The sequence below is a fragment of the Phallusia mammillata genome, chromosome 7 (assembly GCF_965637545.1).
Source record: "Phallusia mammillata chromosome 7, kaPhaMamm4.hap1.1, whole genome shotgun sequence".
Taxonomy (NCBI): domain Eukaryota; kingdom Metazoa; phylum Chordata; class Ascidiacea; order Phlebobranchia; family Ascidiidae; genus Phallusia; species Phallusia mammillata.
The window spans coordinates 5,777,856-5,803,799 of NC_137258.1; the positions used below are offsets into that span (position 1 = coordinate 5,777,856).

General features: G+C 36.3%; 1 protein-coding gene across 4 annotated transcripts; it reads right to left on the bottom strand.

The window, feature by feature from the left end:
- On the bottom strand, positions 1-25,875 carry LOC145237332 (patatin-like phospholipase domain-containing protein 7). Of its 4 annotated transcripts, XM_080100143.1 has the most exons (34): positions 25,802-25,875; positions 25,680-25,732; positions 22,706-22,806; positions 20,842-20,929; positions 20,567-20,658; positions 19,540-19,793; positions 19,070-19,238; positions 18,491-18,621; positions 18,164-18,311; positions 17,586-17,668; positions 16,678-16,780; positions 16,443-16,519; positions 16,063-16,150; positions 15,631-15,681; positions 15,222-15,332; positions 13,648-13,770; positions 12,905-13,170; positions 11,059-11,182; positions 10,757-10,855; positions 10,195-10,333; positions 9,620-9,815; positions 9,050-9,218; positions 8,450-8,632; positions 7,850-8,012; positions 7,288-7,517; positions 6,687-6,756; positions 4,089-4,205; positions 3,509-3,660; positions 3,194-3,330; positions 2,977-3,091; positions 2,752-2,833; positions 2,245-2,345; positions 1,702-1,841; positions 1-474 (listed from the first exon to the last, which is right to left on the bottom strand). In XM_080100143.1, the coding sequence occupies exons 3-34, from the start codon at positions 22,796-22,798 to the stop codon at positions 420-422; spliced, it is 4,149 nt and encodes a 1,382-aa protein (XP_079956269.1). In that variant the 5' UTR covers positions 22,799-22,806; positions 25,680-25,732; positions 25,802-25,875; the 3' UTR covers positions 1-419. The 4 variants fall into 4 exon arrangements, with proteins under 4 accessions (XP_079956269.1, XP_079956271.1, XP_079956268.1 ...); XM_080100145.1 differs by having other exon boundaries at positions 22,718-22,806; positions 25,680-25,814; XM_080100142.1 differs by lacking the exon at positions 25,802-25,875 and having other exon boundaries at positions 25,680-25,794.
- Between the last annotated feature and the right edge of the window lie 69 nt (positions 25,876-25,944).

Below are 25,944 nucleotides of genomic sequence, written 5' to 3' on the forward strand. Positions count from 1 at the left end.
TACACAGTGAAAACGTAAAATATATTGCCAAAACAACACTCGCGCAAAAACCTTGAACACAGCCGCAGAGAAGAAAATCAAAAGACACGTCGCATCGAGACAGACAACACTACACGCGGAAACTACAATCACACATATAAAGTTTCTTGTTCAAAAAGTCATCAAAACGAGCCCAAGCAATATCACTTTTAAGGAGGTTATTACGTGTTTACGAGTTTTGTTTGGTATTCATGGCAATATATATATGTTTTATGGTGACAACGTCATCACATGACGTCATTGAAAGATAATGAGGTGTCTTGCAACCATGGACCAAGATCGTGCAAAAGCAAAAATGGTGAAATGACGTTAGTTATTGGGGGTGATAGAATGACGTAACAGTGTGACCAGCTTGCGCAGTGGTGACAAATGAAGTGACGTCAGAAAGAATATGATGATGATAAAGAAGAAGAGAATGAGCAAGAAGAAAAGTCGCTGAAAAGAGAAAAGTTTTTTTTGTGAAGAGATGTACAGTGGAAATCAAGCTTTTCTTTGTGTAGATTGGAAACTAATCAGGAACAAAAAATAAACAGCAATACAGACAAATCTGGTTAATTGCACGGCGATCTTCAAACCTTTGCCTAATGATTATTAAGAAAATTATCAGCTTTACAGCATAATTCAGTTAATCTTACAAAAAATGTTGGCAAAACGGATTTATTCGATTAACCGGATTCATCGGTATTCCTTTCATAATACGCGGAATTCTTAGGCGTTCAACAGCTCGAACTAAATACAGATTCGATAAGGACGCACCGTATTAAACATTTTAACACCAAGGTTGCATACGTTTTGGCTGAGTATCAGAGTTTTTATGTATGAACCAAACACCGTTTTCCACAGTTAACCTTTCAAGTTTGTTCATGGCAAGATGTAAAACAAACGTTTGGCAGAATGCAGTTGTGGATATCGAAAAAATCGGCTTGTGAATTTAAATGACCTGACACATGCCATTTTTACAGCGATAAGCTAAGTTGTGTATGGGTTGCGTTACAACAAAACTTTAAACTGCTCTCATGCTAGGGTAATGAATTGTATCTTTAAGACTTTTTTGCAGGTGACACCAAATAACGCTTGGTGCCTCTAGAAAGAGATAGAATTTGAGTCCAGAACCCAACATGTTTACACCGAACATTGGCCTGACCCTAAAAACACTTTTCCAATGTGAAAAAAAAAACAATTGAAATAGTATCTGATTTTTGAATAATTAACACGGAGCCAACAGGTTTACTTTAAACAACGCAATCGATCGGTGGCCCTTTGCTGACGTCATGGATCGTGCCAAGGGAAATGTGACGTACAAAGTTTGGAAGAAACTATCGGCGTAAACAAGTTACCGCGTTCAGGAGTGCCAAGGTGTTTTTGTTTTTCGGTTGCTAAACGAAACGTGTTGAAAATCACGTTGAAAAATTCCAGTGGTCGGTGATCGTGCCATGGTTGTGCGCGGGTCGCAACAACCAATCACGTAGCTTTGTGGTCACGTGCCACGCAACCACGTGACATAGTTTGTTGATAAATTATACAAACACTTGGCGAGTGGAAATCGGTAAAAGAATAAATAAAGTCTCGGAGGGAGTTAAGAAAATGAAAACATGACGTCATTTTTGGTGACGTCGTACGCAATAAAGTTTAACACGTCACACTGAGGAGGAGTAAATGGACCTTTCGATATCGTCTTCTTCTTCAGAGGAATACATGCTGCAAAGAGGTTTCTTGTCGTACGTACGACCAGTAACGTCAGGGACATCCCCATTCAAGCATTCCTCCATTGCCTCGGTGCAATCTTCCAGTACCTCTGACATCTGCATGGCGACATACGGAAAATGAAGTTATTTTTTTTTTTAAAAGTGTGTAGTCTTGGTTTATTGAAGAGATTTAGACATCTTTAGCATATTTTTGGACGATTTCTGAAGCAGAAGTATATGTGGGTAATTTATTAACCAATTTGAGAACATCTTTAATTAACTTTGGTTCTTCATAAAGTGTACGGCTTGTGACAAGACAGTTATAAGTCAGCTACAGTAGTTAACAGCATTGCTCTAACAAGCACACAAAAGGGACATTGTAGGAAAAAAGTAATTTCAAACTATTTCTTGCTTTATTGGTGTCAAGCTGTTTCTTCTCTACAAAACTAGGCCTACATCCCAGAGAGCAATTTTGCATGTAAACGTTACGTTGGTTGAGACTCGTAAATGTCACACCCACCTTGTGCATATCGCGCGGCTCGCTGTTCAAGCGGGGAAGTGCCCTCGTACGACGTGAGTAAATCTCTGGCGACGAGTCGTACTCCAGTTCGTAATCAGAGTCTGCGTCATATAATCAAGTTTAAGCGTTGGCTATTACCGCCCCCTAGCGACCACATTAAACATCAAGTAAGAACAGGTTATTTTAAAGTGAGAACACTAAATTAGTCAACAGTGTCTGAAACTGATGATGCTTACAAAAGCGAAATGCATTTGTTTTGCAAAATAATAAAAACACAGCGACTGGTCTGGTTTTGTCCCTTTGAAATTTCCTGCAGTCATGAAAAAATGACCAAGAATAGTCGCAGTCATTTTGCTTTAACTTACAAGGAGATTTCATAAATAAGGAAATTTTACAACAAGTAAAAACAATTTTCAGTCATACTCCATAACGTTAAAATATACTGGCTGTTTCGTGTAATGACAATTTTCATGGTTTGGTATAAGACTTCGAGAGGTTTTATCTAACCTGACAGAGGGTTGAACTCTTCGGGTCCGTCGAATTCCGTGAAATATTCCGACAAATCCGTGAACGAAATATCGGTCCGTTTCTGCGAAGGAAAGATTGTACATATCAAATTTTTGTTGCCATAACGTCACCTAATATTGCAAAACGAATGTTTTTAGGTTAAATCTATTGACAGAACGTTGTAACAGTTCTATGCGCTGTTTTGACAATTGCCGGGTGATATACCGGTGTGGTTGGATCAGAGTGATGTTGCAACAATTCTTGCCAAAACTTGTTGGCCATTTCCTCTGTGAAAACACTTGATCCATGGCTCAATCCAACGTTGTACAATTCCTCATGTCTGTAAGAAGCAAAATGATATGGTCATGTAAAGTGTTCTGGAATCTTTGATGTCAGATTTATCACACATAGCTAGATGTATTGGTTTTAAACCTTAACTTACTTGTTGAAATCCAGGGTTTTGTATTTGACAACGGGTGGACGGATGTAACAGCAATAGTCAGATTGGCGGACTTTCTCCAAAATATATTGGCAAGAAATGTAAGAGAGACGGGATTGGATTTCGTTCATGTCCGGAACCTAAATACAATCATTTTTTTAATAGATACAAACAAAGTAGTTCTAACGACGAAAAAAATAATTTTGAGTGCAGAACAAATACATGTCAACAAGGCCAAAAGTTGAAAACTTTACCGCGACTATTATAAGCAGTATGTAAAAAAAAGCATTTTTTTCTGTGAGAGGTCGTAATCGCTACCTTGACTCGGCCAGTCCACCGTCCAGTCCACTTTTTCCACAGAACCCACCAGCCCGATAAATGATCTCCATAATTGGTTAAATCAAGTTCCGATTCAGAACCCACGTCGACCGCCAACACTTTACATGCACCACGTGACCTTGCAACGTCACCTATCACGTGACATGAAAAAATGTTTAAAAAGTTTATTTTTGTTTTCTCGATTTTTACCAACATTCGAATTACCATGTTTTACATGTATTGTTACCAAATTTATACTAATATAGCTTATTTTTGAAAACACTACGAACAATTAACGAATACACATTCATATTTAATAAAATAAATAAATCAAAAATTTTTAAAGCTAAGAACTGCGACCATTTCTTGTCGAAACTGTTTCCGACATGCAAGTTTTTCGCTAGAATACAACCTGATCTGTTGGAAATATTTCTCCAATCCAACTGCCAGGTAATCAAAATTAAATGTGACCCACTTTGTGCATCAACCTTTTCGGAAGTTCAACAATGAAATGGCCGCAGTTTTAGCTGAACTCAGCATATATGAATGCCACCACCGCGTTTCAAACTTTGTTGCGTACCTGGCAAGTTATTTATGTATCCCCCGTCCATTAGCAAATGGCCGTCCTTTGGGTCGCACAGGGGTGGCAGGTAGCCTGACAGTGACATACTCGCCCTTACGTATCTCCATAACCAACCTACGTACATTAAACAAAACAGAGTGAGTTCTGGTGATAGTTACGACAGCCCGTGAGCTGACAGATGTCAGTGGCAATGACAAGTGTCATTTTATTCATGTGTACGTGACATGTGTCAGTAAAACTTGGTGACATCTTTATAAATTCTAAAAATTAGGATGAAATTAAAAAATAAAAATGTCTTTAAAGGCGTAAGTTTGATTTGCAGTATTTAATGAGCTAGCAAATGCGAGGGATTAAGCATTTGTGTAAAAGTTTTGATTCATGTCGAAGAGGAAAAACAAAACACGAATTTTTTCCCACAAATAATAGATTAAACGGATTTCTAAATTTGTCATCTTTCTGTTGGCCGAACTCAAAACACTAGGCGTCGTAAGCACAAAAATTCCAATTTACAGTCTGAAATGATACAAATTGGCAGGGAAAAATATCGGTATTCTACTTTTCTTTAAGGGTATGAACACAAGTGGAAGGTGGCCAGTAAAATGCAACAAAAACAGCAGCAAAAAGCATTAGTTTATTGAATTAGATGTTAAAAAATGAACGGTTTTAACCGTTTTCGGTGAAATTATTACTGGAAATAGTGTGACTACAAACAAGTAAGGTTCATGAGTGTTTCAGCCCCGACCCATCATATGCTTCGTTATACCAGACCACCAAATAAAAAGGTGCAATAAAAATAAAATGTGATCAGCGTTTTCAGTTAGTGATGAAGCTAAGTCATGCAATCACCCTAATAAAAGCAACAAATAAAATAGGGAAAGAAAGGAAAGACCTATTCGAAAGAAGAAGCAGATACACCAGCTTAACAGACAGATAAATACGTTGCTATACAGTAACTGGGCCGACACGTTTTTACGCTCATAGCGGATATCAACCGGCAGTGTGCTCTATATTGTGGTCCCTTTTTTCTGAACATTTGACCACATTTAAATACAAGAAGCTAGAAAGAAACCAACCTAAATTTTGGGACCAGTGGCAAAATGGCTTTGTTTAACGCGGTGGTGGCATTCATATATAGGAGGTTGGGTTTAAAAATAGCCATGCCTGGCAAGTTGTTGACGAAGCAGCCGTCAAGTAGAAGATGGCCGTCCCGTGGGTGGCACAGAGGTGGCAGATAAGGGTGGTATGACATGCTGGCACGCACAAACTTCCAAACGCATCCTGTGTAATATGTCCCGCGCATATAAAAAAAGACAAGTCCAACAATGAAATGCCAACCGCATACATTTTCTTTATTCAATCTATGGTAGCATGACTGTTTGTAGGGGGAAATGCGTATTATCGTATTTTTGATAATATTTGTTGGCATGTACTTTTACGTGCGATTGTTAAAACTTCCTCAATAGAATGTATTCACTACATACTCGGCAATTTTGTTTGTAACCAAGCCACTTTGCAAGTATCTGTCTTTTTTTCCTTTTTTGAAATCATACGAATAGATCACTTTAAAATCCGATATTATCCTGTTACATTGCCATGAAGTCATTTCTCTCATGATTGTTGATGGTTTCGAACTTTTACACGATTTTATCTACTATTAAAACCCACCAGCACTGTAAGACTACATGATTTGTCTTTATGTTTGAATCAATAGAGGTTGTTAAGTTCAAAGTTGTTAATATCCAAATGGAAAAAGTAGAATTGCCACAATATTTGTTATTGTTATAAATGTTCCTTAAAAAGTTGTATTAATTGGCCAAGCACGTGTACTAATTAATTTTTTGGACATAAGCGCAGGTCTACACTTACAGGCCATGTTTAATCTCTAACCTGTACTACCTATGCTTGACCGACCATGAGTATAACCTTACATTACATTGCATTTTTTGCGGCATTCATTCATGCAAATACACTGGCTTGTTTGTTTCTCGTGTAAAGCGAAAAATTTGTTGAAAAAGGTTTTTTTGAATGATTTTACAAAAAACTTGCGCAATTGACAGATAGTATTGTGGTTCAAATTTAAGACAGTGAGGAAATGTTATATATTGCAGGAAAACTTCAGAAAAGTATTGAGGGTTGAGTTTTGGCCGTTGGAAAGTGTTCCTTTTATTATGAGGTCATTCAGAAATTGCATAAACGTTTTCAAAACAAAGAGGGGAAAAGGTATGGCTTTGTACACTTGCTTAAATAATTTTCGTACACTTTGTACACAATCTTTGTACACTTGCTTTAAGGTCAATAAGTAGAATAAGAAAAGGAAAAAAGGAAACAAGTTGTGAGAAAAAAGTAATTTTGGAAAAATAAAGTCAATCCAAAAGGGCAAAACCATGCAATGTTAAAAAATAGGCAGACCAGAAATGGTCGAGTATAACATGTAAAAAATATGGTTTTAATTATAGCAAAGTTTTAATTAAGAATTAAAGACTGGAGAGCAAAATTACAAAGCTGTCTAATTTAGGAAAATGAAGGATTAAATGGTATTTTCAAACAAAATTATTATGGCTTCACCAAACATGCTCACCATGCCAAAGAACTTACCGTCGGTATGAACTCGCATCTTGGACGAAGTTATGTCGGTTGAGATGGTGAAAAACGGCAACCACAAGTCCTAGATAAATTCAAAGTGTACTTACTGCGTTACAAAAACGTTACACAAACGAAACTGTTCAACAAATCAAGATGTGTGTGGTTTACAATAGTCCTTGTTTGCCACATTACAGTCCAATGCCGAAGAATAAATGAATTTCTTTCATTGGGGTAAATTGGCAGAAAAAAATATTTTAACGTGTTTTGGGTAACAATCAAGTGCAATGCGTGAAAACCTGGCAAACGATATTGTTAAAATCCGCGATAAAGCTAATTTTTTTATCCAAGTATTCAAACAGTGGCTCGGTCTATTAAACAATATACCAAACTCCAAAGTCGGTGACGAACAATTTATGTGAAATTAACGCCCGAATAGACGCAAAAGGTACGACGTTTTGTTCTTAATCGTCTCTTCAAATGCGCATGCCATTATATATGATACTAGCATTTGCTTGTCCATTCTACATTTATTCATGCCATTATACTTCTTATATAACTTCAACATATTCTTGTATAGCATTCTGATTACAAAAATCTCAAGCAATCATCCTACCTCAATCTGAAGTTCCTTGAAGACATTCTCTATTGCTCTGTTGAAGGACGAACCCGAAAACATGGAGGCATATGGGTAAGTTAGATCTAGAATCTTGCCAAGTATGGAGCCCATATCATCGCACAGTATCATAGTTTTCTCTCTCATTTTTGGGATGTCCCTATGAGCAGACCACAGTGCTCCCATAAAAGCCCCGATTGACGTTCCACCAACCATGTCGATTGGAATACCTGTTGAAACATGATAAATTTAATCATTTTAAATGTCATTACATGTTCTGTATTTCTCTTTAAAAAGAAAACGCAGGAGTTTTTTGTCTAACGCCGAACAGTTTCCGCGTTTTGGCCAAGAAAGAGATACCTAGATATAGATAAACATATTCATACTGGGATCAGCCCTGCGATCACGGCATACATATCGATAAATCATAGTACACCAGGCCTATTAAAGGCGTGTACCGAATCAGCTGGTCTTCCGAGCCTTCCCAAATGGCAAGGCACAGGCTAGAAGCCTGCGGTGGGATTCGAATACCAAGTGAAAAGATTGTTACGCTAACTCTTGCCTGCGTTGAGAAGTGAGCGAATGATGCCTATCTGAGAAAGTCCCCTTGCACCCCCGCCCCCTAACACGAGAGCAACTGAAGTCCCAGTGAGAAAACGAGCCAAGCGTGAAAAGTCACTGAAGCGATCAACAGATTTCTCAATCAACTTCTCCCAGTATTCCTCCTGTTGAAAAACAACACCAAGATAGCAATATAAAAATATGTGGATTCTCCTTTGTAAGCCTTTTGTCGTGAATTGCTTATAAACGGATATGCTACGATTTCAAGTGTTTCGTTTTACGAAGCAATTTTCGTGCAATTATGACGTCACGTGTATGACGTAACAAAACAAAATTCGACGCAATTCTTGCTCTTTTCAACATCCTGAAGTGGCTTATATGACAAAAGTATAACTATTTGAAAATTCCCTCGTCCTAAATTACATTTTAAATTTGAAACTTTGCCGATTGGAATACGATGCTCTACATCACTTAGTTATGAAGTGACCCTCAAAAACGATGAAATTGAGTACTGGCGTACTTTCATGACTAGGACCATTCCTTAAATATTTTAACACAAAAATCAGAACAAAACAATTTTAGCCAAATGATCATTTCGTACCAGTTTTGATTTTCTCGTTCTGGCAAACAATCGCTTCGGTCCCTTAATATGAATATGGTTGTTAAGCCAGCCTCTCATATTCAACCATTCCACAGTCCGGGTTGGCCTGACAATGTTAGGACGATGTAGTAACACTAACATCTTTAGTGCACGGACAGCCATGCCCTCCAACTGGCTTTCCAACTGTGAGAAAATGAGGTGATGGTTTAATTGCAAGCAACACAAGGGATATATAGTGCAGACAAACCAGGTTAGTCGAATAATCCGTTTAATTGCATAGAGATCGTAATTACCAAACGAAGAAATCGTCAAAATTATCGACAAACCGATTTGTTTTTTTACAAACCGATTAATTGCATATAAAAAGCTAAGTGGTTTGACGATGAACCGAAAGTAAAAATGAATTGGGGAAAGGGAATTAAGCACAATAATACCTCGAATTTTCTTTTGTAACGAAAATACGTTACACGTAAAAGTGACGATTTTTGACTCAGTTTATCAGACGAAACAATTTTTTAGCAGAAAAAAGCACAAGAAACTTTTTTGTAGCACAATTCGGTCCATTTAATATTCGACCTACTGGCGGTTCCTAATTATTACCTCTCCGACACTGGGCTCTCCATCACCCAGCGCGACAATAAGCACAGCGTCGGCCTGTCTCACGCATCGATGCGTCCACGTTGTCATAGTGAAGTCGGTTTGGTATAGCACCATCTGGTGGAGATCTTCGTGGTGTGCAAGCCAGTTTGAAAGTCGGTATTCATGTTGGCTAAATTTACAATCAAAATAGTTTTTGTGAATAAACATGTCACACTCAGTGGTGGATTCAATTTTTTTGTCATCCGGTTCGATCACAAAAGTTATATTTTTCAGCCGGTTCGATCACAAAAGTTATCTTTTTCAGCCGGCTCTGTTACAAAAAGTTCTTTGACAGTAACCAGCAGTCATGCTAACCGGCTCACTGATCTCATAAAATTTCGTGAGACGGTTCTATAGAACCGTTGTGAACCGGCTGAATCCCACCACTGGTGTTATAAAAGTTAAAAATGTTGCTTGTTACTGGTCACACTGCGTAATATGACGTCAATAGTGTGACGCAATTACTGCGAATTAAAGCGATACGGTCTGCAAAGATACAACTTCGTAGATGTATATATCAATTATACTTACGCATCCAATGCATTGTTGCCGAGTCTTTTCTTTACGACTCCACTACTCAGTCTTAACGCTTGCGGACAAATGTGCGTCATTGCGTGTTGAAGTTCCATTGAGAATTTATCCAAGGGAACGTCTTTTGACGCGGGAAGGATAGCAACGGTTGAGAGGTTGGCGAGATGGTTCGACACATCACCGTACGCAAAGCGAGCTGTAAGTTTTAAAAGTTTACTCAAGGGCATAATATTGGGGGTTACTAAATGTCAAAACGATCATGTGTTACTTTTTGGTTGAAAATACTATGAACTTAAATTAGGAATTTGTGAGGTTAGCTGTAAGGTTTTTTTTAAGTTTAAATTTTACTCGAGGGCATGCAACTGGGGGTTACTAAAGGTCAAAGCGACCTTGTGCTACTTTTGTGTGTGAAAAACCTATAAGCCTAAACTATACAGTTTCAAAAAGGTTAAAGCGACCAGATATCTTTTATAAAAGTTCGAAAGTTTACTTGAGGGCAAACAATTAGGGTTAATGAAGGTCACAAAATGGCTCTGTTGTATGTTACTCGCAGAAACAACATAAATTGGACTTACTCTCTTCTGCAAGCAAGGGTTTAAATGACAGTGCATCAGCGAGTTTGCTTTCCTCCGTTCGCTTTTGTGACATCATGTTTCCAAGCAACTTGTCCGACATAAGTGAGATGAGCCTTGTTACTATACCAGGATGTCGACGCTGAAATCAAAAGTGAGATGTTAACGTACGAAGTTAAGCAAAGTAAAGAACAGCTTATATGGCCTATATAGTGCAGCACTTAAGAGAGTAAAACACAGGGAAAGAGATATAAAAAGTTCATTTAACTGGTATACCAGAATGACAAAAGAGCTTGTTAAAAAAATACAGGTAACTTGGTTAGCAATCGGGTAGAAAGTTTGCAACAGTGAAAGTGAAAGGTCAATCCTTCCCAATAAACGGTTTGTACCATGCCATATATTTTTGTCATTTGTAGCATGAATACATGTGAGGGCAAAAAAACAGTATTTTTTTATGCTCTCTTGAAAGAAGGATTTCTGGGTAAGGGGCAAGTCTTTAAGAGGCCCTTCTATATTTTGCAAAATGTGGCCTTAACTCAGGTATTATCATTGTCAGTTTAATTACCCGAATGTGTTTGACGAGACCTTCTGGAATCTTCGCAAGTTCAGTGTCACGGATTGCGTGTAGTGAAGCGGTACGGGGGCTTCCCCGAATGCTCTCCGTCTGCAAAATTTTATGAACTACTTGAACATACACAAACAAATGCCACAATCCCAAAGTACACAAACATATCTTGTGATGTAAGCGACTAACCAACTTTTGTCTTTCAATTTCAACCATGTTGGCTGTTTTGTCGAGATGATTAAATAATGGAATTGCCCTCTAAACATTGTTAAGTTTAAATATTAACCAACGGAAGTTCGTACCATTCCTACAATTTCGCCCTTTCCGAATTCTCCGCACATTTCCTTTTTGCCGTCGGGTTTCATGATGACAGAACGCAGTCGACCGTGAAGAACGATGTACATGCAATCGCTGTAGGAATCTTGCCTGAAAGGTTGAATACTCGAAATAGCCTTGGGCGCTTATTAAGCATAAATTATTGAAATTCCAAATCTTAATCTCCCATTTTCAACAAAACAACAAATTTTCGTCCAACAAGGGTAAAAAGTACATGTCTATTTTGTAAACAATATACCATAGCTTTGCTCAGAACAGAGCATAGGTGTAGTGTTAGTATTTTTTACAATAAAGAAACAAAAAATATAGATATTACCAAAAAAATTCCAATGCATTGCAGTGCACGAAGTTTAAAATAGAAAACTTGCTGGGTTAAACTCTTGACTGAATATACCTGTTTTTTTTAAAGCCCACATTTAAAGGAATCAGTGAAAAGGAGCTAGGCAGTGAAAACAACTCCAGATACCTATTTTTATGTGAACAATTTAAATAAGTTTTAGCCTCTCTTCAATGACAACAAGATTCCAAAACCGTGGACTTTGAAAAACAGTTCCACAAAGTCGCTTTGGGACAAAGAACAAGGGTAAAATAGGAACAAACATAAACGTATGAAATCAATATGTGTGTAACCTAGAGACCAAAACTTATGATAAATAATTTCCTGAAAAGGCCTAATATCAAAATTCTTTTAATTTTTGCAGTAAACAAACGCACAAGCACTTGTAATATGTAACAAGGAAGTTTTGCAGTGTGTAAAAGGTTGCACTAACGACAACAGCGTTAATAAGAAGACGCTAATCGACTTTACGGAAGTTTGTGGTGCGCTTGCATGAGATTAATGGGCAGGAGAAATTACGTGCGGTGAAAAAACGTGAAATCGCGGCATAACCACTGTTTACTATTATACAAATCATGTAACAGTTGATTGTATAATATTAAACAGTGGTTATGCTAAGAAAGCTGTTTAATGAATGTAGTTCTAAGTTGGAAAAACAACCAGTGATAAAGTGCAAAACATAACGACATGTTCGACTGTTTTTAATGTCAGAATTTTTTTACATGCAAATAATAGTTTTGTATTTACTTTCCAAAACGATTTAAGTCAGCAGCCTGGTAATTTATTAAGGATGGGCCGAGCCGAGCCAGAACCCGAGAACTCGGTACCGAGCATCACTGTTTTTGATGCTCGGTGGTCGGCCGAGCGGTTGCACAAACTGACCCGAGCACCAAATTTGCATATTCATACTAACATACGAATATTTTTTCTTTGAAAGGGTATACAAGAACAAAAATTACAGTTTATTTAAATGCGTTATGATTGTAAAAAAACGCGTACTTCTAGGGCCTGTACACCACTGGTGACGTAAGCGACCTTGTAATGCTAAAACTTGCGGGAAATAAGGGATGTTTGTGACGTCATAATGCACCAGAGCGTGCTCGGCCGAGCACCGAGCATTAACGTGAGATGCTCGGTGCTCGACCAAACAGGACACTTGCTGTTTTGGCGCATCCCTATAATTTATAGTTAGCTAAGTCAAATGACGTATCCCACAGTTCGTGTATATATTTTTTGTTAAATTAGTCATTCTGAAATCGTCCTCTTAGAAATAAAATCGCCCAAAAAACTCCAAAAATTGTCACAATCACCCCCTCGGTGGACAAAATCACCATCCCGGTAAAAAAAAATTTAAACAGTAAATTGTGTAATATAGTAAATGGAAATATGTTAAGTGACTTAAACACCAGCAGCCAATGGACCAGAAAATATATAAAATTTCAGACAAACCAAAATCCATTCATAAAAACACTCACTTGTAAAGGGGCTTTCCCGCTTCGATCATAACCCAATCAAGTGCGAAATCAATTTGACGAACAAATGGACTAACTCTCATCATCACAGTGTGTGCAGTGTTGAGTACGACGCGGGGATATTTTCTCATCATTCTGTAGAAGCCCTGCTTGGTGATACGTGCTATAACGGAGTCGGAAAGAGCACGCACGCAGAAAAATGAAGGCTCCCCTGTGAGTACGGCAAGCTGCCCGGTAAGCATTCCAGGTTTGGCAACGAAGAGAGTTACCTGCACATGAGAAGCTTGTTAGGAGAAAAAAATGTTTTGTACTGCAATGGGTTCAACATGTAAAATTGTCCTGAAGTGCTTTTACGTGTTTTGCATGCCACCGACTACCCAAATACTAACGTTTTAGGTCTGTTAATGTAACAAAGACAGTACAAAAGTTTTAGTTTTTTCGTATTCAGGGCCATAATTTGTTTCAGGTAGCTGGGTTCACTAAGGTCAAAATCGAAAAGCATAACTTTATACGCTTATCTATCGCATGTGAAACCTTTATTACGTTGTTTAAACACTCATTCTCGACGTACGTTTAAACACTCTTCCAAAAGTAGTGCAAACAGACGATAGGAAATTGTAAAAAGCACAATAAGAAAGTTATCTAGTCTTCAGCATAGGGCAAGCAAAAAATTTCAAAACAGCACCGTTACAATTTCCCAATACATTTTACGATTTTTTCACTTATCCATCGCACAGAGCACATACCTCTCTCTGTTCGTCAAAGCCCATTTCCGGTAAAGTTTGTAGGACTCTAAGATTTCCGGCTACCACAAAGTAAAGGCAAACGTCTTGATCACCCTGTTGTATCAGCTGGTGTCCGTGGCTCACCTGAAACGAATCAGCACAGTAAGAAACACGCCATAAACAACTTTTTTAGCATGTTTTACACCTAGTAAACCTTATAACATAGTAAATCTTGGCCTTCGTGGTAACTGGTGAATGCTGATAATCTTGGGCATGATGGTTACACTTTTTTTTCAGAACGGAACTCTTATGTGTGTTTTTTTCATTAATTTTCAACCCACAACGAAGTTTATTTCAATCTATCGAGTAAATGCACACTTTTGTTAACATCATCAGGCAATGGACTGGAACTAGACATGCAAGTATGAACAAATTAAACAGTTTAAATTTAACCCTTAAAGATAGTAGCGTTGATGAAACATGACCAAAAACTTTTCTGCTTTGTGCGCTAATTCATAGTTTAACAACCACTCTATACCGGAAAGCAGGTTCTTTAGTCACAAGTACGCCAATGTGTTTACTGAGCCTGGAAATAAACTCTAGCAGCTGGACGCGTACGTTTCTTGGCTGGTAAAATAACTATCTATCATTCTTGAACCAAAACGTCCTTTCAGTCTAGTTTTACAAGTCAGATATCAACCAAAGAACTGTTAGCAATGCACGGCCACCAAAAACAAACAACCCGAATGTGAACGACCTCAAACATTTAAAGTGTTTAGCTAAAAAAAACATGAGTTTTGAACACTGCGTTGGATGTCATACATCAATGTCATTCAACTGGCCACAATTTTAGCCTAAAAGCTGTTGAAGGTTGTTCCGCTGCTATACGTAACATTACAACAACGCCTATTGTTACCATATACAAATGGTACAGTGTTTTGGCTTTGTGTTACTTACTGCATAATAGCAAGTATACACAGTTGACAGAGGTGTGATATGAATGTGTGGTGATTTTCTAGCCAGAAAAAATAGTTCAAACATTACAAACAGGAAATACACGCGAACATTCCTAAAACAAGTTGACGAGCGAGATTGTATAATGTGAAGGTTATATGTTTTAATGGTTACAAAGGTTTGTGACATTTGTTCTTTACGTTATGAGTACTTTGAAATCAAACATAAACTTATGTCCGGAAATGTAGGATGAAACACAATCTTGCGGGTTGGAGCAATGTGACCTAGCTTGATGAACCTTAAGTTCCCAAGGAGTCTATGCCATTCTGAAAAAGCAACATTTTGAATTTCGATCTAAATTCGGCATCTTTTGTTTCAACTAGCCAAGACGTAGGCGGTTTTGCTTTAGCACCAAATAACGTAGTGCGTGGACCAGGTTTAAGCTATACTGCAAACCCGAAAAAACAGGGTCATGAAAAATGACAACCAATGAGTTATGGACATGAGACAATAAGGGCTTGTTCCGTCCAGATAACAGAGTGAATTGAACAAACAAACAACATATATTCTAACCAAAAGAGGTTTCTAAATGGTTAGGCTATATGCTTAAGCCATATGGAAGCCTGGCCACTTAAGCATACCTTGAGCAAGGTGACATTGGACTGGACGATCATTCGATCTTCAAGACCCAAGATTTCACAAAGATCGTTTGTGACCAGTTCTAACACCTCTGGTTCGTCCAGTTCAAAGATCTGTGCATCAAAAATAGCAATATAACATTGGTCGCTTTATTAAGTTGTGAGAGACCCTAATTTATGAGATAAAATGCGTTTGACGAGTACTGTTCGATATATAAGATGCCTTTAAAACGAAAGGAGACCACGCAAGAGGTTAATTAAAACACAATAAAAAACTGCCCATTTGCCAATACTAGTTCCAAACATTACCACCAAGTCTATACATCAAAGGTCAACCATGTTAATAGGGCAAAGGTCAAGCATGTTATTTACACTGAATATGTTATTTCGATCAAGTAAAATCTGTCGTCACCTCGCTTTGTTCGCTATCCATTGACACTTGTGACGTCATCTTCGGCAAGTTCTGTAGGATCAAAGCAGACATGAGTTAGGGGTCGCCAAATCTGCTATCAGGGCCATTCAGACCGTTCCGTGCAAGACTTACAATTTCCCTTGCTATTTTTAGCGATTGGAAAGCAAGCACGGACCTTTGCTCATAAGGAAAGCAACATACAGTTGGGTGCCAAATGAGAAGTGCACGAGTCACGAGTGACATCATATTACGTCATGAGTATGTGACGTCACATGACGATCACGTTCATTAGTCTGTTATCAATTCGAAATAGGGTGAAATTTTGTTGTTTTTGCTAGTCAGGTTATTGTGTTAATAACTTTTTTTCTGGAGTGGAGCAACATAATCATGGATGAATTATAAAACGGTTTAGTGCTTGTGTCTTAAACCTACAAAGCTCTCTGCAGAAGCCGACTGAGCCTGTTTGAGAAGATCCCTGAAGTCACGTTTCTTCTTTTCATCACTCGGAAGACTCGACTGTCTGTGGAAATAATTTGCATATTCGCGAAATTGTTCACTAAATCCTGCATAGTTTTGAAAAGTTGGTTATATGCAGCACATATTTAAACTACCATAGCCACAATAGTATTACCACACTAGTTATGAGTCCACTCATTTATATGACAGTGTATACACATTATGTACTGTCTTTCCCAGGTAAAGTGCCCAAAGATGCACCTATAAATCGTTTTAAAGTAAATAATCAGTTACTGCATAATCTTTTAATTGAATCAATTGAAACAGAGACATTTACTAGGTCTTGCTAAGCTTACCTGTGAAACACATTGTCGTTGTCATCTACAACTGTGTCAATGTCATTAAAGCGAATTTGTTTTGTTTTGTTTGTGGCCTAAAAGCAAAAAGACACTTTTATCTGCATTTCATAAATACATTTTTATGCTATCTTTTATAATAATTATAAAAAAACAGCAGTGTGATTTGCTAAAAACTACACACTAAACATTTATGTATATTAATATGTTACAGTAAATCCAGTTTGAAACCAACCTTGATTGCTAGTGGAACAGTTGGGACCATAAGCCCAGAGACTTTTGCTTTCACTACAGTGTCATCAAATACAAGTTGCGAGGTTATGTCTGATGCACTTAAACTGAAAAATACAACATTGAGAGTGGTTTAAAAGCTATTTCAAATTTTCAACAGTTCAATGTTTAAACTGATCTTAAATATTAAAAAAAATGAGACAACAGAAGGAAATATATCCGTTTTCTCAGTTTTGGAGTTTTGCCCCTTTTTAAATGCTTTGTTATTTTTTGGAATTAAGTAGTAAACATTCAACACAACTGCTATGTAGAAATGTGTTGAGAATGTGACATTGGCAGTTACTCATTAAAAAAGAATCTTTTTAAGTGCCTTGCTGAAATTTTTGGCATGGTTATTACAAGTATATATTAATGTATGCTACCAAAATATTTACATTTAATTGAAATTTTTTGTTCTTAATCACTATTTTATTATTACTTAAAATTAAAAGAAAATATTTATCACAATAACGAAAAAAATGTGTTGTGTAAGAAAACACAATTTTAGCATAGGCTACAGGCCAGTAGCTTTGTTTGAAGACTCTCATGAAAACATATGGTGCTTATGGACACAACAAGCTTGTATCATGTCGATAGCAAAACCACTACATGACTCATTTACAGTTCGTGAGACATTACAACATGTACCAGCACAACCTTGCAAAATGAATTTTACCGGTATGCAAGAACTTGGCATAAAAGTTTCAATAGTTTAATAGAATATAATTCTGCGCCATGTAGGAGTTCTTTGGAATAATTATTGACAAAAAACATATATTCATAAAACCCACCACTATGAAATAATTTAGGACTAAATGAAAATACTTTAGTTGTTGTACAAATTGGCAGGTTTTAAAGTAACCATATACTTACTTGTGTTTTTCAGCCAATTCATTTAAAATAGCAGAAGAAGAAATTTTTCGAATTGACAATCTATGATCAGATTCTCGCTTTGTCTGTAGGCAAAGACTATAGATTAGTTGAAGCAAAGGCTTTCAGAGCCTACACTATTTTTAGTTGCAAAATGTCACATTAACATCACCGCAAACTGACTTATAGCAATACACAATTGTGCATTTTTATTTTAAACATGTATACTGAACAAGGTATGTTTTCTTAGGCATTACTTTTTACAACCTTGTCTACACAACAGTTTTAAAACTACAAAACAGTTTTTAGAAACAATCAATAATCTACTAAATATTTTTTGGACTTCATTTTTGTTTGATTTTTTGAATTTTGTTTGTAATCCATTGCTATATTATACACAATAGCATAAAACTCCTTGCTATGACTGAATATTGAAAAAAAGGATGTTAAGGTCAGTTTGCACAAAGTTCCGAAACATTCATCAAATTACTTTACATCAAATTATGAGAAATATATCTTTACATTTCATGCCTTACATTAGGTTTTTATTTTCCTGTGTTAACTTTTCCTTTTTTACTTACAGGATTAAGGAGTTCCTGGGAAAGACCAAGGTAGTTGTGTAGAGCTAAGAAGGTTACACGTTGCATTCGAGTCATGATAACTTGTACCATTTGCACCAGTGACTCATTGCGATTACGAAAAGCATCTATAAAAGCTTCTGCAGGCAACCTTAAAAACACATTGAAATAAATAACAAACTCCTACCCTTTATCAGTTAATACTTCTGTTTACGCCAGTAACAAACACAATGAATAATAGGAAATCTATTCATAGTCCTGCTAACAGTAAAAACTAGCCAATACTTTTTTATGAGATGACAGTTAAAACTATAGCTTAAAGGTAAACACCTTAGTACAATTGACTTCTTCACGGCCCTTGCAAACACAGTTTTGTATGGAGCCATGTGTCCAGTCAGCACATCGAGTATACTCAACAAACTGTGCAGAGTTTCTCCCTCTGTTATTTCACTTAGTTTGATCTGAAATAATCATTACTAGCATTTAAGTGTTTGAGAAACAAAAAAAATAAAAAACAAAAGAACTTAAGAACATAAATTGTCAGTCAACACCAAACCCACTGGTGAGTGTAAGAAATCACCTGATCAAAACTTATTGTTTCTTAAGTGTACTGAAAAATGCAAATTCAAGGTACAAAAACAAACTAATGTAGGCTCAGGACACAATAAACATGTTTGAAACAATCAAGGAAATGAGAATCCATAAACCTCGCTTATTACAGACCCAACTTGATCAAAAAAATGTCTGGATTAGACAAAAATCCAGATTACCATTGTCGATTAGTTAAAGCCTTACCACATTACAAATCATTTCTACCTAAAGTTTTGTCCGAATTAAGTGAAGATCCGAGTACCGAATCTGCTTTAACCAAGGTTTACTATTTTTAAACACAATCCACATCATTTTTACCTCAGTTGAATCTTCAGTGATGTATAAATTAATTTGACCTTCTTGCACCACATATAACCACTTGTCGTCCTCTCCAACTTGGAAAAGAGAATCTCCCACATTTAAGTTTAATGTTTCCATGTGACGACAGAGTTGAAAGAAAACGCCTTGCTTAAAATGACCAAAAACCCTACAAATAAATATTTACCTTATAAATCAACAGTATCAGCATTACTTCAAAAATTAAATGAAAACAAAGTATTAGAGTAAAGTATACACTAGTCCATTTAATTCCAATTCATTCCTGGGTGAAAAATTTAGCCCTAATTTGGAAGGAAGGTAATTTTTCACCCAGGGATGAATTGGAACTCCAGCTTGCAGGGTGGAATTTAGAGTCTAAAAAATATGGAAAATTAGGCCATTACTAGAGATTAAACGATATGACAGACCAATATTTATCACCACTAATATTAAAAATCAAAGTTTCTTACTTAACACTCTGAAGCAAGTAGAGCACTTCTTCAGGAAGATTAGGAAGTCCTTCATCCTGCTGGTCTGCCTCTAGGAGTACAGAAGGAAGTTCCTTCTTTTGAAGAAATGATGGTGATTTCTTTTTGCTGAAGACCATTTTTGCTAAAATCATCATTCTTTCTCTGTTGTCGAGTCGTCTACCCGATCTGCTGTACTCTGGGACATCTTTGATAATCGAAACTTGACGCTGCAATCTGCTGGCAGTGTCCCGGCCCTAAATATGCAAAATGTTTAAAATACTGTTGCAAAATGTTACATTAAAAATTATTAACAGTAAGTTCCAATACATAGCAACAAAAAAAGCTTCTGATTGACACAGCTAAAGTAAACAAGGATTTCTTATTTGAAAGCTAAAAAAGTAGCCAAATTTTTTAAACAATTTTAGTGCAGGCCACACTTGCAGCTTCATACACAGACAAGGCAGATTTTTAGGTGGAAAAATTATGAGCGCTCACTGGTAGTTTTACATTGCTAAACCATGTACAACAGGGGTTGGTGACCACTGGCATGCATGCCAATGTTGGTATGTGATTTTTCATAGCATGCTACACAATATGCTAATTCATGTTCAAATACTTTTTCATGAAGTGTATACAAATTCATTGCTGTTGCTGGTATTATGTGTGTTATCATGCAAGTCTCAATACCCAAGCGCACATGTCTAATGCTGCCACCGTTTTATATTTAAATCAGATAGCAAAATTAACTAATACTACACACACAAAATGTTGGTATGCCCAGACCTTAATATTTTAAAACAAGAGTAATTTGGCATGCTAAAGGTTGCAAATCCCTTATGTAGAACAATAAACACTAAAAGGGAAAAATATGTTTTGGAGGCAATCTTAGGAAAAACCATCGTTATATGGAGGGTGTACTCAGAAGGCCAACACACAAGAATGGTATTTAAATGAGAGAGGTTCTGACTACAGCACAATCATCAACGTACAAAGAAAAAAAATGTGCAACTTTACATGTATATCATACCTTTCTTAAAACTTTGTTTGCATAGAACTGCATCTTATCCCTTTTCCGAAACCTGTACTTTTTGTTTTGTTCAATTTCCGGAATGGCAACAACTAAAACAAAGTATATATAAATGCTACAAAAAGAAATGATTAAGTCAATATGTTTCGATAAGCATAACGTCACATCACATAGGTAAAGAAAACTGAGATTGTTTATTCAAACAGGCATCGAACCTCTTACTATGTTAACCTATTAATCAATTTTAAAAAATGCCTAAGAGTCATTGTTAGTACCTGGTCTTTGCATCCTTGACCGTAGCATCATTGTAAACGTCAGAAAAGCAGCGATTAGGGTGATTAGAGCTCCAACCCATAGCACGACCTGTTCCGAGTAGTAAAGTAAAAATGTGATGGTCCATAGAACGTAGAAGATAAATAAAAATCCAAAATGACAAGCAAACACCAAATTTGAAAATGAAATCATTGTGCCTAATTAACAGGCTTGAGTGTCATTTATGATTCTATTGTAGCTAAAAAGTAAAAGTCAAAACACAGATTAATTTTTAAATTCTTCCAGATTTGCACAAAAACTTCCTTCACAGAAGAATGGAAATCAAATACTTCATATTAGTTAAATAAAAACTGACAACAACAACTTTTCTGGACTAAACTGTTACCATGTCAACTACAAGTGCATTATATACTCCTTGTGCTTTGAAACAAAGAACTATGGACTTAATCAACACAAAAAGTTATACCACTACCTATTTCTTATATTTTAAAAATTTGTAAATATCTAACTGCCTTCCTATTAACATGTCACAAATTTCTATTTTATTATGACACCCTTCATGTGACTTTCACATCTTTTCAAACCCATATTCAAAATGGACTTTGCCCTGATGAACTAACAGTACATGGGAGTGATCATTCCTGAGCAAGCAAAACTAAATGTTACAAGAACATAGCTTACAAAGTACCCACCTACACACCTACTCAAACAAGTGGCTAAAATTTTCCATTATCTCACAGCCATTCTCAGAAAAAAAGTTACTGCACTGTGTACATAACATGCTAAAAACCAAACTTGGACTTCATATTAGCACTTTAATTTTCTTTCTTTGCTTTTCAAGAGGCCACTTTCAAACCCCACAACACAGCTCAAGAGGATGTCTGCTTGGTGTCTTTTAATCCACTAACCAGCTAGCATACTTTCAAATGGCTTGCTGTTTAATAATACATGAGGCATCATTTCCTTGGTCTGTGTGTTTACATTAGTTTCCTGTATATATGGCTTCTGCTCGGTTTCAGTTACTCATTATCAGTAATGCAGTGGTTTATTACTGTACAAACAACTGAAACAACTGCATAGAAATAATGGAATAAGTGGTAACATGGGTGTCATAATTCTTGTGTAAAACCTGTTCCTTATGTTTGTCTACTGCTAAATTTCAGGGTTCTTGCACAGAAACAGAACAACACAATATTGCCTGGTCAAAGAATACAGTTTGTTTTTGCTTTTTTTCTGTTCCTACAGATTGTAATTCACCTTCATGTTAATGACTTAACAGTCCCTAATGCCTGCAACCACCTGTACACCACACACGCCTTTCAAACTGGACAGCATTAAACTGAAACTGCCCAAGAAAACAGTCAAATCAATGCCCAGTCGGGCACAAGTAATGAAAAGAAAAAATGACCTTTTATAATCTAGTTAAAACAAGTGCTCAGGACACACTAGCAGGATAGCGCTAATGTTGGTAGGAAATGCAAATTGTTCATGTCAATAAGACGTGATTGTTTTGAGTTGTTACCTCATGGCAAATAGTTTTCATTGATTTCAAGCCACAAGTCATTAACAATGTTTGCTTGTCAAATAAAAATCAATGCCAAAGCACACTTTCAAAGACACCCAGCTGTGCTGCCTAATGACCTCATTTTGACCCAAATATCTGCTAATCCCATTTATTTATGAATTTCTAAATTCATAGAGAGTTTCCATGTGGCTTTAAACCCTTTTTTAACTAAAACCAGCTGCATATATTTGTTTTATCTAGGATTGTTTAAAAACTGACTTTATTAACAACTTACATATGTGCAAGCACTACTGTTTTGAGTAACAGCTGTTAATGCACACATTGGTTCATATATCACTCACAGTCTCACTTACAGGGCTGGTTTCCATTCCGGTTATCCAGGAAATGTTCATGTAGGAAAAAATCCATTCACTTATTGTCTGTAAGGACTCCATAATTGTTTCTGCAGGCAAAAATCACATTAATGTAACAATCAACTAGAAGAGTGGCTTTCTGATATACTTCCATTTTATATATTCTATACGATATTTACCAATTTACTATACACATCATTTGATCTACACATATGATTGTTTTTGTAAACAAAAACTAATGGGTCCCCACACGCATGTTTGTGCGGATTTACGGTAAACAAATGTTGCGGTGATTTTTACATTCTTAAGGACAAATTTTTAGAAAGCATTAACCCAACAATAAAAAAAATTGTTCGTATTCTTTTTGCACTATTATTGTCATATAATTACAAAAACATTAAAAAAACGTAACAAAGACTTAAATCTAATCTCTTGCTTTGACCCAGATATAGTCCTCCAAGGTCGGGCAATTTTTTTTTAGAAAGCTGTAACAGTTGTGTTACAGACACTTTAAATTAAAAAGTGTATACATAACAAATTGTTTTTCATTTAACTTTGTTTCGCAAAACGAGTACCATTGACCTGTAGTAACCTCTCAGGGTGCACACGCCAAACGACTGTTTGACCTTTTGACACCGTTTTCAATAGCACGCCGTCATTCGTGTTCAACAATACTGTTAAGCCTAATTTATACATGCCTCGAGTATTTACTCCTAAATTGATTGTTAAAAAAACGCTACGTTATGAAGAAAGTTCTGAGCTGTGTTTGTAATACCGACTAGTTGACCTTAAGTAACCCGTGATCATGCGGCGGCCAACCTGACAGCGAGCATTTAAAAAAACATTTATTTGGCAAAAAAGTCAAGTTAATTTTTTCATCTTAACTTTTATTAACAAAGTTTTTCTTGACATATACAAAACCGAAGCACGGTTATTACGCTTAAATCACGTCATAGGTGTAAAACCTTCGCCAAAACTAAAAATGTGAGTGATAACTTAATAAAACGACATAGCATTGCTGTGCAAAACAGCTGATTTCTAATCACTGAAACGATGTCTCGTAAAACGTCTGTCCGACGTCAAGCTGAGCCCTCCCGCTATCGTAAACCAGTGAGTTACTCTCTTGGTACTTCTGCCTACAGTGTCTTTCTTGACCAAACGAGCGTTAGACACATTTACGTTTCGGGGGCCTGTGGGTGAATCTCTGGGTCATACGGGGTTAAAATTCACATGGACCATCTTTAGACCAATATCTGTAATGTGTGTAAAATTGAAAAAGTTTGAACCATTCTTTCTTGACCAAAACGTGGGAACAATAGCCGCGCTAAAAATTTCACGTTTTGGGGTGCTGTGGGTGAACCGAGGGATCAAACGGGGTCAAAATTCACATGGACCATCTTTAGACCAATACCTATTATGTGTGTAAATTTGAAAAAGTTTGAACCATTCTTTCTTGACCAAAACGTGGGAACAAATCCGCGCTAAAAATTTCACGTTTTGGGGGGCTGTGGGTGAACCGAGGGATCAAACGGGGTCAAAATTCACATGGGCCATCTTTAGACCAATATCTGTAATGTGTGTAAATTTGAAAAAGTTTGAACCATTCTTTCTTGACCAAAACGTGGGAACAAATCTGCGTTAGAAAGAAAAAAAGAAAAAAGAAAAAAAGAAAAAAAGAAAAAAAAAATATAGACAAAAACAATATGTGTCCCCTTCAGGGAAGGGGACCCATAATTACAATGGGCTGTAAACACTACATGCAATAACCAAATAAAAATAATATCACATTCACATGGCAGGATTTAGGTCTGAAAAAGTTGATCCAAACAATTACATTTACATAATTTTTTTTGATGTCAAGTGTTAATCTTGGTACCATCGGTACAATTTACAAATTTGTCATTGTGTATTAAAGATATATATATATGAATTATTATTCTTTGATGGGTTGTTTGCTTTATAACATTTCAACAGCCAACCACATTTTAGTGATGAAGATAAAATATTTTTAATTTTTGTAGTATATAGTGCTCAATAAAAACAAATAGTACTGCTCAAATAAAAAATAAAACCAATTTGTTTAACAAATACTTTTAATGCCCTCAGTTAATTTTTTTAATAAACAAATACAAAGCAATTTAATTATAAGTAGGTCTGCTCATATGCATAAATCTACCAAGTCAGACAGCAGAAACATATTTTTTTAGAAAAGAGAAAAAATGGCATCTAAGGAATTACTAGGGAAAACCTTAATGAACTTGGTAAATTTTAACACAAACAACAGATAAATTGTATGAAGTGCCCCTTTTACACAGTTTGTAACTTTAGTGGAACAATAGTTTCTAAAAACTTGTTAGTCAACACTTGCAAGGTACAAAGGTCAATAAAATAACAATGACTTTGCATTATATGATGCAAATGTCATGTTAAAATTTGGTTTGTTAAAACTTAACAATAGACACACCAGCTAATTTTTTTTAAAGGTTTTAAAAAAGGATGGGTAAAAGAGGATGATGTTATTGTTTTCGTAATACCCTAATTTGAATGCACATTTTGCTTACATTTAAATATTATATCTTGTTTTTGTATTAAGACAGAACAACAAAGTTAAGGAGAGTAAATCTTTAGCCATGTAAACATAAAGGCATTTTACAGTAAAACATTGTGCAGATTGTAACAAGAGAAACGGGATTACATTTTTTAAATTTAAACAGAGTAACAAAAAGAAAAATTGTTTGCAATTTTAAGCCATTTCAAATCGTTTTAAAGTGATGAAAGCTTACAAGCTATCATAAAAACCTACCCTAAAAAATGTTTGACGACTTTTAAGCCTAAGCATAGCATTTTCGGACACATGTAAAAATAAAAACATACTGACTTTAAAACAAATCGGTGGTTCAAATAAAAACTTCCCGAATCAAGTAATTTCATTAACACACAAACGGTAAGCAAGATTCCTTACCTAATCCAACGTGTGAAGTTCCAACGCTGTTGTCTCATCACAGTCACGCGCGTCTGGAAAGTGGAAACGATGTGTTTACTGTTCGTTGTTGAACATGTTCTTGTAATTACGGAGGAACTTACCTCCTTCGTTGTTACGCGCTACGCCTCAATGAACCAGCGCCACGTGACCGAGTAAATAATCAAAACAGTGAGTTTTATTTGGTAGAGATACTGCTAACACCATAACGCAAATGACAACCAAAGTCGATTAGAGGGCGTAAAGA